Raw genomic sequence first — 14,549 nt, 5'->3', positions numbered from 1 at the left:
AAGACAAGTAACAATAGAGAGAATAAAAATGATTCAAGCAATGTTACCGCCAAGAACACAAAGACAGGTCAGAATGTTCCTGGGAATGGTAGGTTACTGTCGACAATGGATAAGTGGATTTTCAGTAATTGCAAAACCACTACAAAGATTGACCAAATCAGATGTAAAAGATCCAATTATTCTCAATGATGCTGAGATGGAATCTTTTGAGAACCTGAAAAAGAGCTTATGCCAAGCTCCTGCTTTGGGTATGCCAAATTATGAGAAAGATTTGGAACTGTATTGCAGTGAGAGAGAAGGATGTGCATTATCTGTATTAATACAGAGACATGGAAATTTAAAGAAACCTATTGCATACTTCTCCGCAGTTCTTGATCCAATTGCAAAAGCATTACCAGGTTGTTTGAAAGCAGTTGCAGCTACTAGTATCAGCCTCGAACAAAGTGAAGGAATCATTATGGGATTTCCTGTGAAAGTTTTTGTGCCTCATTCAGTTGAAATATTACTGACAAGAGGTAAGACTCAACATTTAACAAGTAGCAGATTGACAAAGTATGAGAAAATAATACTGGGAGCAGATAATGTTTCGATTTCAAGATGTTTGAATCTGAATCCTTCTACATTGCTACCTGATTCTGAAATTGTTGATGATATTGAAACTGAACATGAATGTTTAGATGTCATGGAATTCTGCACAAAACCAAGAAAAGACATCAAAGACAGACCTTTGTCTGAATCGGATTTTGTCTACTTTGTAGATGGCTCATGCTTAAGATCCGAAGGAGGTGTCTTGAAAGCTTCATACTCAGTTTGTACAGTTGTAGATGTTGAAGAAGCATCATGTCTTGAAGGAGTTCGTTCAGCACAAGTGGCTGAATTGATTGCTTTAATTCGTGCATGTGAAATATCAAAAGATATAAGAGTTACCATCATTACTGATAGTCAGTATGGGTACGGAGTTGTGCATGATTATGGACAACTTTGGTCACAGAGAGGATACATGACATCAACAGGATCACCAATTAAAAATGCAGTTTTCATTAGAAGATTAATTGAAGCAATACAATTGCCAAAAGAAATTGCCATAGTCAAGTGTGCAGCGCACACTAGAGGAACTGATTATATTTCCAAGGGAAATGCCTTCGCAGACGAAACAGCAAAGTACTGCGCAAGGAAAAATTATTCATACAATCGGGAGAGGAGTAAAGAAACTGATTCAAATTCATTAATGCTAACAACTGTTGTAGAAACATGGCATGAGATTAGAGATTTACAAAACGAAGCAGATGATGAAGAAAAAGACCTATGGTTAAGATCAGATTGTAGACCACGTGAAGAAGATGGAGTGTGGGTTTACAAAGATGGCAGAATAGTCTTACCAAATTGCTTGATTGCTGACATGGCCAGATTATATCATGGTCCTGCACATTTAGGAAGAGATTCTATGGTCAGACTTTTTACAGAAACATGGTTCAATACAAAATTTAGAACCATTGCAGAATCTTTTTGTCAAAGGTGTTTATCATGCCAACAAATGAATCCAAACAGAAAATCAGTGGTGGGGACAGGAATAATTGGTCGAGAAGGTGGTCCCTTTACCAGGTTACAAATAGATTTCATTGAAATGCCCTTACACAACTGTTTGAAATATGTACTTGTAATTGTATGCTTATTCTCAAGATGGGTAGAGGCTTTCCCTACACGACATTGTGATTCAATTACAGTAGCAAAACTAATGCTCAGAGAAATCATCCCAAGGTACGGTTTTCCAGTCACTATTGAGAGTGATGGAGGAAGCCATTTTGATAACAAACTGTTGAAGTTAATTTGTGAAGCTTTGAGCATTGAGCAGAAAATACACTGTGCATACAGACCAGAGGCATCAGGTGTAGTCGAACAAATAAATGGAACTATCAAAAACAGAATTGGAAAAATGTGTCTTGAGACAGGTGTTAAGTGGACTGATGCTCTTCCACTTGTTTTGATGTCATTAAGAAGTACACCAGATAAAAAGACAGGTCTGAGTCCTCATGAAATTTTAATGGGAAGAGTTATGAGGCAAGCTTTTGTACCTGTAGGTAAACTGTTGAGCATAAATGACAGTGCAATTTTGGATTACTGTAAAAGGTTATCTGATATGGTAACTTCTGTGTCTAATCAGGTGGGAACTGAAGCTCAATCAAATGAAAAAGTTTTGACTCATGATCTGAGACCTGGCGATTGGGTCAGAACGAAAGTACATCGGAGGAGGAATTGTCTATCTCCTAGATGGCAGAAACCTAGGCAGGTAATTTTGATCACTACTAATGCTGTAAAGTGCAGAGGATTGAAGCGCTGGATTCATCCAAGTCATACTATTCCAGTACCAACTCCTGAGAGTTCTGATGTTGAAAGTGATACCACAGATGATTCTGATTCTGAAGCAGAAGACAGAACAGAAGGTGAAGTAATTCCAGATTCTGAAGATCGACAAGAAAGTCGACATCTGGAAACTGTGCCAGTGAATGGAAATCTGACAAGAAAAGACTTAGAAATAATTGAAATAGATTCTGAAGGTGAAGAGAATCTGTTAAAAGGAAAGATAACTGAGGATTCAGTTGTCTCTATTGAAGACAAAGAAGCTGAACCAAAAGAAGTTTCAGACCAGGAGAGTACCGAAAGGCAGAGAACAAGCTCTGAAGTAAGGAACAGAAATCCGAAATCTGGGAAGCTAGAGGTAATTGAAGAAGAAGAGGAGAACGAATTACCGAGTACCAGTGATGGAAGACAAAGTGAAGTTCCTGAAGGAGTGAAATTGCCGAATAGAGAAGTTCCTGAGTCAATTGAAATTTCAGACTACGAAACTGAAGAAAGTGACGTGGAAGGTGGAAGTGAAAACGGAAAGAAAAGGACTTGGAAGTCAGAATCAAATAATTCTGAACCAAAGAAGAAGTACGTGAGAAAAGCAGACTACTGGCCTGGTGGAAGATTGAGAGTCAGATTGATCAAAAAGCCAATAGAACAAGTTGAAGAAATAAGTAGTCAAAAGAGTCCAGGAAAAGAAGTTGGAGTTGGAAGAAAAATTGAAGTGATATCGAGAAAAGGGAAGAGAATAATTAGACCAAACCAGAAATACAAGTCTCCTGAGTGGACTTACTTAGTAATTCCACCTGTTATTGACATATATGATAGTAGTGAAGAAGAAAACGAAATCCAAGAAATTAGTGACAATGATTGAAGTACAAAATTATTAAATTGGCAAAAGGCTGAAGAAAATCCTGTTAGTTGACACAAGGTCGAAGAAAAACTGTTTAGTTGAAGAAAACTTATGTATGACATAAGGTCGAAGAAATCTTGTTTAGGGTCATAAAAGAAAAATATATTTTAAAAGGGGGGTGTATATAAATTTTAAAATTTTTATTTTTATTTTTGAGGCTAAAACTAACCTAAAAATGCCTTACGTTAAGGAGAGCACTTCAAAATGTTCTGTTTTTAAAAGATGCTGTAAGATGACTCTGGTATGTCTGCTCATTTTGGTTCTGCTCTGGTTGGTGCTAGCTGTGATTATACCTTTAGAAATGAATAGAGAATTACACAAAGTTAACTTAACAAGCAAAGCTCTGGTTAGCCAAACTAAACATAGTGCATCTGCAAAAGTAATTGATCATCAGCCTAACATTCATCAAGATAAATCAATAGGTGATTTTTCAAGCAATACATTCACAAAGCTTTTGAGTGAATATGTAAAGGTAATGGATGCAAAAGACTGTTATGTCTGTGTTAAGTTACCTGCTTCTGTTTCTGAGGGAGTAACTTATAATATGCTTCCTCTCACTTATGCTGTAACATGCAGTGTATTAACTAGTTTATTTTATCAAACTGGACGTTTAGAATATTACTATTCAAATTATGATGAGATTTTTGCTAATGTTAAGATTGATAATGCTTTAAATAAGCATAAGAAAGCAAAACAATTGAGAGAATATTTCCTTGTTACTAACGAACTCACTTATGAGTATGCTTATAAGAATAATCTAACATGTAAATTAAGTGCTGAAGGAAAGAAATTTTTGAATATGGTTGAGGAGAGAAGAGCAATTTATAAGAGAAATGAATTAGTCAAACAGACTAAGTCATCCTTCTGGCAAAAAGAGGATGAGAAATTAAATGGCAAAATGCTTGAAAATGTTGCAATTCACATAGACAAACCTGTTAGTGGAAAGCTTTGCATTAGAAGAGATAATACACTTTTTGATAATTATTTTGTAGGTGCAAGCAACTGTGAAGATACTTATCAGATTATGGGAGGTTGGGGATTTAAAGGTGGAAAAGATCCTATCTTCCCTGGAATTTATTTTGTTTGTGGTGACAAAGCTTACTATAACCTTCCAGACCATTGGTATGGAACTTGTTATGTGGGAATTGTTTTTCCTAAAGTGTTTCATGTTGACAGAGATTCAGAAGGATTGTTTAAAATTCATAATTATGTAAATAGAGCTAAAAGAGAAACTTTTACTGAAGTTCTGGGAGATATTTTCCAAGCTGTAATACCTTTTGTTGGTATAACCCTAAATGCAGGGAGAATCAGAAAATTGTCCACTATAGTTGATAGATTATCAACTGACACTGCTGATGGGTTTCAATTAGTGAATGTTGAAGTTATTGCTATTAGATCCATGGTAATTCACGATCGTCTTGCTTTAGACATACTCTTAGCAAAAGAGGGAGGAGTCTGTGGCATTTTACATGTCCAACATTGCTGTACATATATACCGGATGAAAGTAAGAATATTGAAATGTATATTAAGAATATTACACAAATGCATTCAGAGATAATTCCTTTAGAAGAAGAAGATTTTACAGGGAAACTTTCAAAAAGGTTTCAAGCAATTAAAAACTGGTTTCATAATATCGGAAGTTCAATTCTTGGCAAGATTCTGGCACCTTTGATTATAATAGTATTCATTTTTATTTTGACTAAAGTAGGTTGTTTGTTACATAAAAGAAAGAAACAGTTGAAGGAAAAGAAGAGAATCTATAAACTCAGAAAAGAAGAGGAAAGGGAGATCGAGTTACAGGAGTTACATAGAGAGCGTCATGTTAATTGCAAAGATTATGATGAAACAGACTTTTAGGTTTACTAATACAATTGAATTTGAATCGATTTCTTAAATTTTAATTTACCAAAATTTTGAGTGCTGGTGTGGTGATTTGTTAATCACCAGATGAGGGAGTTGATGGAGCGAGATAGAAAACAAAATTTTGTTTAAACTCGCAAAGTCACATTTCCATAACATGAATAAAATTATTAATGATTTGTGATATGTCGTACTAATACAACTTAGATTAAACTTTACAAGTGGGGGGACTAACATGTGTGCTCATAAACGTGCATATTTGTTGCATCTTTTTGTTCGTGCAAAATAATAAAATAATTTATTGTTTTCGTTTTTGTCATTACTAACTGCTGCAAACTTAAAAGAAGCATGTGCTTGTTTTGCTTTTCTTTGTCTGTGTGATGTCATTTCTACTATTCTAGGTGCATATGGGTCTCATAGAAAAACGGAGACTGGTAAATATAAACGCTGCTTTATTTGTTTGCAATGGCTAGGTAACATTTTGATTAATCGGGTGGGTTAATTAATTAGTAAACCATGGGGTGGATACAGAATATACTTTATTTCTTACATTAATACTTTTCTTGTGTTTGTTTTATACTAGAAAACATAAGTTGCCTGCTTTTGGGCCTAGTTATTTGAGCCGCAGAAAAAGAGCTGATCTATAATTCTGCAGAAAGTCACGAGACGCCCATTCTGAATTAAAACGTTTATTGAAGCTGCATTCACAAAGCAAAAACTGATGAGCTGACATCATTCTGTCGGACATGGCCAAGGTCGAAAGTGAACTTTTTGTCAGTCCTTAACTTGGCATCCGCGGAAGTTGTACTGAAAGACTATGGAAGCTGCGAGGATGACTTAATACAAAGTTGCAATCGCAGGAAGCTTCTGGCTTCACGTGGAAGAGACAATGGTCTTTGTAAGACATGATTTTGTGGAACTTTTTAAGAATCGGGTGACATGTCACTTGTCACTCTTAGCCAATGGGACGTCGAGGATTTCTGAAAACTTTCCTTTGCTAGTTTAGTTAGCGTAGAAAGGTATAAAAAGTCATGCCCTTAGGGTTGGGCTGGCTGCTGCTTTCTGACTTTCCGATGAGGGTGATGTGCTGCTGGACTTTGCGTGGAGCACGTAAGAATCCTCAAAGATCTTTACTTTAATTTCTGTCTATTTAGCTCAGTTAGGGAAATAGGTTTTAGAAATGCTAAACTTTATATAATTTCTTTAAAATTGATTCAATTGCTTAAATTGTATTTTTCTCATATTTCTTACCATCATGCTTGCTTTATTGCAAATAAATTTCATTTATAAAACTTACAACATATATACCATAATTTAGAAAATAAAATCTTACTTTTGACAAACAAGCTGGTCTTGATTATTTAGAAGTATAGGTTACCATTAGCTAGATCACGTCACCTATGGTGGTCGTTTAAATGGTTGGGTTTTATTCTAATGACAATATTCTTTTTGCAAATGTATAAATATGTATATAGTGTGTAGATAATGTGTATATAGATTTATTCTGACCACCTGATTCAGTAGGCCCAAAATATATCAGGTTCATAAATGGGTCCATATTTAGTATAGAATTTTGTTTATAGGTTATGAAGTTGGGTAGCGTAGTTTATGATATATTTTCTATAGCCCGCTGGATCAGGTCTCGCCTAGGCAGCGCTTGTGCTGTCTCCTCGAGACATGCTGTATTCTGGATATGGGCATTAAGCTCCGGCTATGTTCTGCCCCTCTTTACATTTGGCTCCTCTTCCTGTCCTTTGTAAATGATGGCTTTCCATTTGTAAATAGACTTAGTAGTCTCTCCTTAGTACCTCCCTCTCTGCTGTTACCTACCACAAGGACAGCCCCTCTTACATGTGTCCTTATTCTGAAGCTTTCATTAGCAGTCGGGAGAACTATTTACTTAATTACACAGCACTCTTGGGATGCCAGCTTCAGCAATGGCCGCCACTTTTTGTTTTGATTGACTTTGAGCTAACATCTAACAGACTTCGAATTTTCATTTCTTGTTTTCCTGCTCATCAGACGTGTCCCAAGTGCGCCTGTTCATGCACTTCCCTCCCCATGTTCTGTTTACTTCGTGGCCGGCTTGTTTTCTTTGAATTGCTCAGTCACCTTTTGTTTCAGATTTGCCGCTGTTTCAATTTATTTGTTAGGAGTTTCACTTTATTTATTACGATTGCCATGTTTTTTGTTGAGCCGATGCTGAGTCTCCAACCCGGTTTCCCAGACACAAGGTTGGCAGCTCTGTAAGCTATGTTTTATTTTTTAACCAGCGTGGCTATACAGGTATGGGCCGCTTCCTCAAGTTCTATTTTAGTAACTCGGCGCAATGCCCGCTTACTGGACATCACTATAGCTTTTAAATATGTGGGTTCTCTAGGAGCAGCTTGCGGTACTGCACCAAGACAATACAGTGCTGGTGCCTCGCTCACTACGCAAGCATTTGCAATGCAATAGGTCTCTAATTAATGAAAGTTTCAGCTATTGGCGTTGGATTATTATTTGCAACGCCAATACTTCTAACCTTCAGTAATGCGTGACCTATTGCATTGCCGATGCTTGTTACAGTTGGAAAGAGGAAACCTGTCTCTTGCTCAGTTACCAAGAGTGTACCTCGGTAGGCCGAATTTATAATTCAGTGTGAGGTGTCCGTTAAGGAGTTGAATAACCTGGTTGTGAGAAAGGCCAAGGCTACCTATACCTTTGAAGAGTGGCACAATTAATTTCAATTGAAAAAGAAACTGGGCATCTCACTCTTTAGAATGGGAACCTGGCTATGTATGAGGTAAAGGAAACAATAGCTTCAGTTGATTCATTCTGTCCAATATTTAAAGTTATTTATGAATACAAGGTACAACCATTCATAGTATTCTGTTATCAGTAACAATAATAAATTAGTTATCCAAACAGTTAAATAAATGCCACATTGTTCATGTCAGTCTATTGCTCAGGGACTGACTATAAGTCTCAAATAATATTTATTTGTTTGCATATTTAAAATACAACTACCTAGACGATTTAAAAATACAAGCACAGTGCTGACAGTGCAGTGGACAATGTAGGATGTGTGAGTGGTTATGTAGAAGGTGCAATACAGAAGTGTACAGCCAGCATGCAGGTGAAGGAAAGAGAGGGCAGTAACACTCTGTATTTGATCTCGTATTAATTATTTTCTTCCGCTCGAGAAGATTTGTACTCGAGCTGCAGTTTTCTCAACGCGGACTGGTAGTTTCTCATCGCGAGGATACGCGACCACTCGCAATGAGAAACCTGACCTCCCCGCGTTGAGAATCTCGCCGGGAGGTTTATTTTCCATGCTCGCGATCAGTAACATCAAGTTGCTGATCGCGAAAGAGGAAAAAGTCTCGCCAGGATGTCATTTAGCTCGCTGGTGATCGCCAACTTGACGTTGAGGACCGCAAGCAAGCAAAAAATGCCCGCTACGAGTTTTTGCACTGTGCTACGCGCAATTCGCGTAGCGCGTAGTTGCGCAAACTATGCGAGCGTAGGCATAGTTTTCCGCCCAGGCCTACCACCAAGCTATCGTCGACATCTGTGCTGCTATAGATGGTACCATAGATGCGACTTAGCTCCAAGATCTCTCTCCTCAAGCACTTTCATTATGCTTTGCTCTCTGCAAAAAGCCTTTTTTAAGGCACCAATCTATACGTGATATGCTAACAAAAAAATTTGGTGGGCGAGTGCCTGGTTTAAGCACCATATAATTCACATTCAAACCTGGCATGGCAGACTTAGCCATTCATCCTTTAGAGGTGGATAAAGTGCGTTCCACAGACAAGTGAAAATAACAACTGTTAATAATAAGTCTCTTCCGAGTAATTGTGGGCTTGCCGCATATGCCACATAATCCCTTATTTTCTACATAATCTTCAGAATTTACACCAAAAATGTTTCTAGCTCAAACTGATCAAAAGTTGCTAAAATTGCAAGGACTCTTGTTTCCACCACAGCAACACTCAGCACCACCACAGCTTCACTCAGCACCACCACAGCATCACTCAGCAACACTAGAGAACTACCTGGAATTTAGGAAGGCCATCAAGACTCTGCTCTTCCCCACTAGCTAGCTGGTGTCACTCTGCAATCTGTTGGTCTTTCTTTCAGCGCAGGGACGCCCTTTTGCTGGGGCAGCTGTCGCGCTATATAAGACACCCTAACATAACATAAAATAACTTCATCATCACTCAGCACCATCACAGCATCACTCAGCACCACCTTAGTATCACTCAGGGACACAACAATATCACTCAGCGCCACCACAGCATCAGTCAGCACCACCACAGCGTCACTCAGCACCACCACAGCATTACTCAGGGCCAGCACAGCATCGCTCAGCACCACCATAGCATCAGTCAGCACCACCACATCATCACTCAGGGCCACCACAGCATCACTCACCTTCACCACAACATCACTCAGCACCACCACATCATCACTCAGGAACACCACAGCATCACTCAGTACCACCACAGCATCACTCTGCAGCACCAAGCATCAGTCAGCACCCCCACATCATCACTCAGCACCACCACAGCATCACTCAGGGCCACCACAGCATCACTCACCTTCACCACATCATCACTCAGCACCACCACATCATCACTCAGGAACATCACAGCATCACCCAGTACCACCACAGCATCACTCTGCAGCGCCACAGCATCAAACAGCATCACCACAGCATCACCACAGCATCAGTCAGCACCACCACAGCATCACTCGGGGCCACACAGTGCTTCTTACACTTTTTAATTACAACTTCTCAGCATGATGCACAGCAGCCACTCTTCTCTACAGCACAGCTTAGAAACATTAGCAAAGTCAATAGCTCTACCTAAACACTTATAAGGCGCCCCAATGCATAGCGAATAGGTCTTGCCTTTGGGACATTGTAAGTGTTTAGTTATCCAGCACAATATCCTTCATTAAACAACATCAAGTGTTGCATGGCTAAACACTTATAAGATCCCAAAAGCGTGACCTATTTTCTATGCCAATGCTAGTTTTCTTTTTGCATTTACTTTTGGGGAAATCGCACCTAAGTCGGTCAAAAGAGTGGCCATGTTTGATATGTCTTTATCTACATTATTGTAGGTTTGTATTTTTGCGTAAACACTCGCTAGGACTGTTGTCCACCTGAATGTCTGGATGACTTTTACCTGTTCCAGTTTACTCCTATTTAGGTAAATGATTGTTCACCTTTCTGGTCATTGTTTAAGGCTGTTGCTTGTATGGGCAGGTATTGCACAGTAGTGGTATTCCTGCACTAACTTTTTTTTCTACACTATAACAGGGAAAATGATGCCATTATCAATAGAGAGGAACTATCTGCCTTCCTGCTCAGACACATGGGTAAGAATACTGTTTACTTATTTCATTTTATAACACTTCGGTATGGACCAGTTCATAGAAGTATGTCCCTCCATGACGTGGGTTTCTTAGAGAAGCTGCAAGTGAAATTCACGTGAGCCTGAAATTGTTTGGTATGGTGGCACACAGCAGAAATAGTGAAAAGGAGAAACCAGCTATGATATGTGTGGCTGTGCTGCAGGAAAAGATTCTGTGATTTTGTCAAACATTGCTTGCAGTTCTTCTGCAATACATTGATTCATTCAAATCCATTTCCCAGTTCAGTGTCATTTCGTAAAAGGACTTTTATGTTTGTTATGCAGCCACGACTGATGTAAACATGTTTCCTATGGCTTCTAAGTAAGCTGAGGTGAAGTTTCAGACCATGTATGGTCAGTGTGTAGAGCAGATACAAGAGGAGTAGACTTCACCGTCTCGCTATCCTTTTCCGTTACCAAGTGGTATTCGAATTCCATGGGGGCAAAGTTCATTTTGCGTCGAATATGTTCGAAAATGTTTTGTGCATTGCATGATGAGTCAGGTCAGAGCGACGATTTAAAATGCTAGAGAAGATCTTGAAGAGGTGGAAAAAGAATGTCCCAAAAGTGGACTTTTCGTATATAAATGTGAGACGTATACGCAAATGGCTAGCAGAGAGCTGCTTTAGTGCACAAGCAACAGGTTAAATGTGGTAAGGTGATGTACTTTTTAAACGTTCTAAAGTGCTGGAGGCTAAAATACAGATTTGGAGGGCTGGAGATGGAAGCACTTAGGCCTTTGGTTCCAGAGTTCTGTGTCTTTTACACCGAGTAGTTTCATTTCTCTTTGATGTCACTTTGAATAAGATATTGTGGGTTCCTAGTGGATTAGTCAAAACGCAGGTACTCTGGGGCTCGATGTTAGTGAATTTAACAGTGACGCTTTGCTTCACATGGAGCCTGTGTAAATGGAGTGCTGTGTTTTAGAGAGGCAATCAGATTGGGAAATTCCCAAAATGGGGTTTCCTTCATGATTCTGAAGGATTTGTAGCTAATTAAACCATACACATATTCTTGGAATCTTGCAGGCTTTTAGTGCATCATAATTGTCTTAATAACACCATATTGGTTTGCCATGCGTATTTCTATATTAGCTACTGATAGAAATAGTCATTTCTTGTGAAAGGAGCCACTGCTTATTGCAAACTTCACTTGAAGAAATACTACCAGGCCCATGACACTATATGAGCTAGAGTGGATATTCCACCCAGAACATTTTGGGCAATGAACGAAACACATTAAAATATCCCAGAACCATCCAGTGCCTTCTGTCCCCTTTCTCCAACTTTAACAGTTGAGATCTAACATTTGGTAGCCACCATCTTTGTAACTCCTTGCTGTTCTGTGATCCATTTTGAGGGGAAGAGAGGCACATGAAGTAACTAAATAACATGTGCCTCTCTTCCACTTGAAGTGTCACAGGATGATACAGGGATTATGTATTGTGGGTCTTTCGGTGACCAAAATAATATATTGAGTGGGATTTCATTTGTATGCAGGTGTACGCTACTGACTTGGTGACGCACAATATTTATTGAGCTGTCCATTCCGCACCTCAGCAAGGCTGAAGCGCTTTTTTGCTTAAAACTGTCTGGAGCAGGAGTTAGGTGTATGTAGGTGTAATTATGTTACGAGAGACCTGGGTAATGGTATCACTGTATCCAACAGAGGCCTTGAGGATTGATTGCAGGGATAAGTATGTTTTGTACAAAACTGTTCCTAGATAATATTGAACATGCTAAAACAAAGGTCCACGGTATATCCCATAAATGTGTTGTACAGCACGCCACAAATCGGGGGCACAAGCATGTAGACGGCGCCCACCCATTATTTTCACAAGTTGGGCTCCAGTAAAATAGCCTGCACTGGGCCTGGTGTAATTTTCCAACACCTGGACACGTTCAGCAGTGACTGCATGCTGTCTGTTTTTCTTTCAGAGCAGCAACATGCAGGCGACGTGGCCCTTTTGCATTTTAACATTCAGATGTGTGTCTTACTAGGCCCAAAACAAAGGCAAAGGTTAAGGGGCCATCAGCCCTCCTTATGTTCCAGTATGATGCTGGTTAGGAGTTATCTGAGCCTCACACATAGATGGCAATGCAATGGAGGGAAAACAAATGTCCACAGCTTGTTAACACTTCATCATGTCACAGGCATACTTAAGAGAAACTGCGCTTTGGAGGCAAAGTTTTGACTCTGTTCAACGCCTGCATATGAGATATGCATACACTGCAAGAATGTCAGACGTATTGGTCTGTACAAGTATTTTTTTATTTGTTTTATAGCACTACATATCCCAGTGTGGGGTGTCTAAGCACTTTACATCATATAAACACATTATACATTGATAATAAGTCATACAAGTGTATAATCAATGAAAAGGAAATGTTACGAATGGCAATAGGGATTATATGGTTTAATAGTCAGGTATAGTCCTTCATAGCTCACTTTGCTATTTTAGAAGGATTTCAATTTATAAACTGCAAGTAACAAAGGATCTCTGAGTTAAAAGCAGTAACCCACTCAACTATCTAAATAAAATACAAATCTGCCAACTGCATGCTACACAAAGTGCTTTGCAGGAGATACATTAATCATCTAAGCTACTTTGAGTCGAAACTGTGACTAGACAAACGCATATCTCTCCAGCACATGCATTAACCACCAGAGTTATCTTACCGTTATTATTATTCCCTGACAATTACTGGGCACACAAGGAACCCTACAGCAGGTGCCTTAACTCCATAAGATATTTTAAATTGCAGCCTTTGCAACCAATTAAGCTGGAACATATTCACTGACACATTTCTTCTTTGTGGCAGAGTTTAAAAAAAAAATTATAAGTCGAGGCCTAGATTAACTTACATTTTGTGATGGGGTTGCGACACTTTTTTTGTCAATGCCCGTTGCAAATCTATTTTTGGATTTACAAAGCCACGCAAATGCCTGCTTTGCCTGGCTTTGTAATTAAGAGTAATGCCTCACAGCATATAGTGCAGCCTTGCTTTACCTTGCGTCAGGTAGGCATTACTTGGTTGGTGCATGGGTGTTCCAGTGCATCTACCTATGTATGTTGATGCAAACCCATATTTAGAAAAACCTGTAAACATGGGTTTGTGCCAAAATGGTGCACCTACCTGAGGCTGGCATAATGAGTATATCTTTGTTTGTCATCGTTATTTCTTACAGAGGAAATGGCCTCAATGGTTAGCAGGGAAATCAAGTCAGGGGCTTAAGTACTTGTCAGCTCTCATTTGCTAAGTCTCATAATGTGTTCAAATGTATTCATGGTAGACCTGCTAAAAATATATGTAAGGTCTTGAAGATCGCTTGTCACTGCTTGTGATCTCATGGATTGTGATACCACTTCTTGTGATGCCACGTGCGATGTCACGCCGAGTGATGTCACATGCCATAATGTCACTTGCATACTGCCTAACTTGTCTAGTTCCCCCACTTCTTTTTTTTTAGGACTTGTGCCCTCTTGAACAGGATATAGCTCCCAAGGGTGCCAATTATAAAAACATTCTAGGCCTCTTTTTACCTTTTCACCCAGTTAAGTCTTATTTAGAGCCCCAAAATAGCATCTTCTCTTAAAGCATAATATTTCATGCATTTTTACTGGCTTTCTGATGGGAGCAGGCTTGAACAAAATGTGAGTTGCAGTCTGATTTTTATGTTTACTCCTGTTGCTAGATAATTGAGCGTGAACAATTGGTAATGCGAAGTAGCCCCATCACAAGATCCTAGAATGGATATAAAGTGTATTAGTCAGTTAGAAATTAATATGTTTGAGGTCGTTTTTGAAAAACATTTTCATAGGTATGGAAATATCTCAATTCTGCCCCCCATACATGTTTTCTCCGTCTTAAAACTGTGAGGATACAGGAGTAAAATGCATTTGTAAGATTATTCCTCTTTTTTCCCAGCCACTTCAGGCTGGAGGGAATTGGGAGAGCTGCACCATTTAAGTCTGACAAGGTGATTAAGGAGAATGGGTGACACCTTCATTGGGCGTGGGACA

General features: G+C 39.0%; 1 protein-coding gene across 1 annotated transcript in view; it reads left to right on the top strand.

Moving 5' to 3' along the window:
- AFG2A (AAA ATPase AFG2A) overlaps window positions 1–14,549 on the top strand; it is a 1,761,034-nt gene that overhangs the window by 150,019 nt on the left and 1,596,466 nt on the right. The window contains exon 4 of the mRNA XM_078676815.1: window positions 10,432–10,490. Within this exon, the coding sequence (XP_078532941.1) occupies window positions 10,432–10,490 (59 nt within the window). The remainder of the gene's footprint in view (window positions 1–10,431; window positions 10,491–14,549) is intronic.

The sequence above is a fragment of the Lissotriton helveticus genome, chromosome 2_1, assembly GCF_964261635.1.
Source record: "Lissotriton helveticus chromosome 2_1, aLisHel1.1, whole genome shotgun sequence".
In the NCBI taxonomy this organism is placed as follows: domain Eukaryota; kingdom Metazoa; phylum Chordata; class Amphibia; order Caudata; family Salamandridae; genus Lissotriton; species Lissotriton helveticus.
This window is presented reverse-complemented; position numbering and strand designations above follow the sequence as displayed.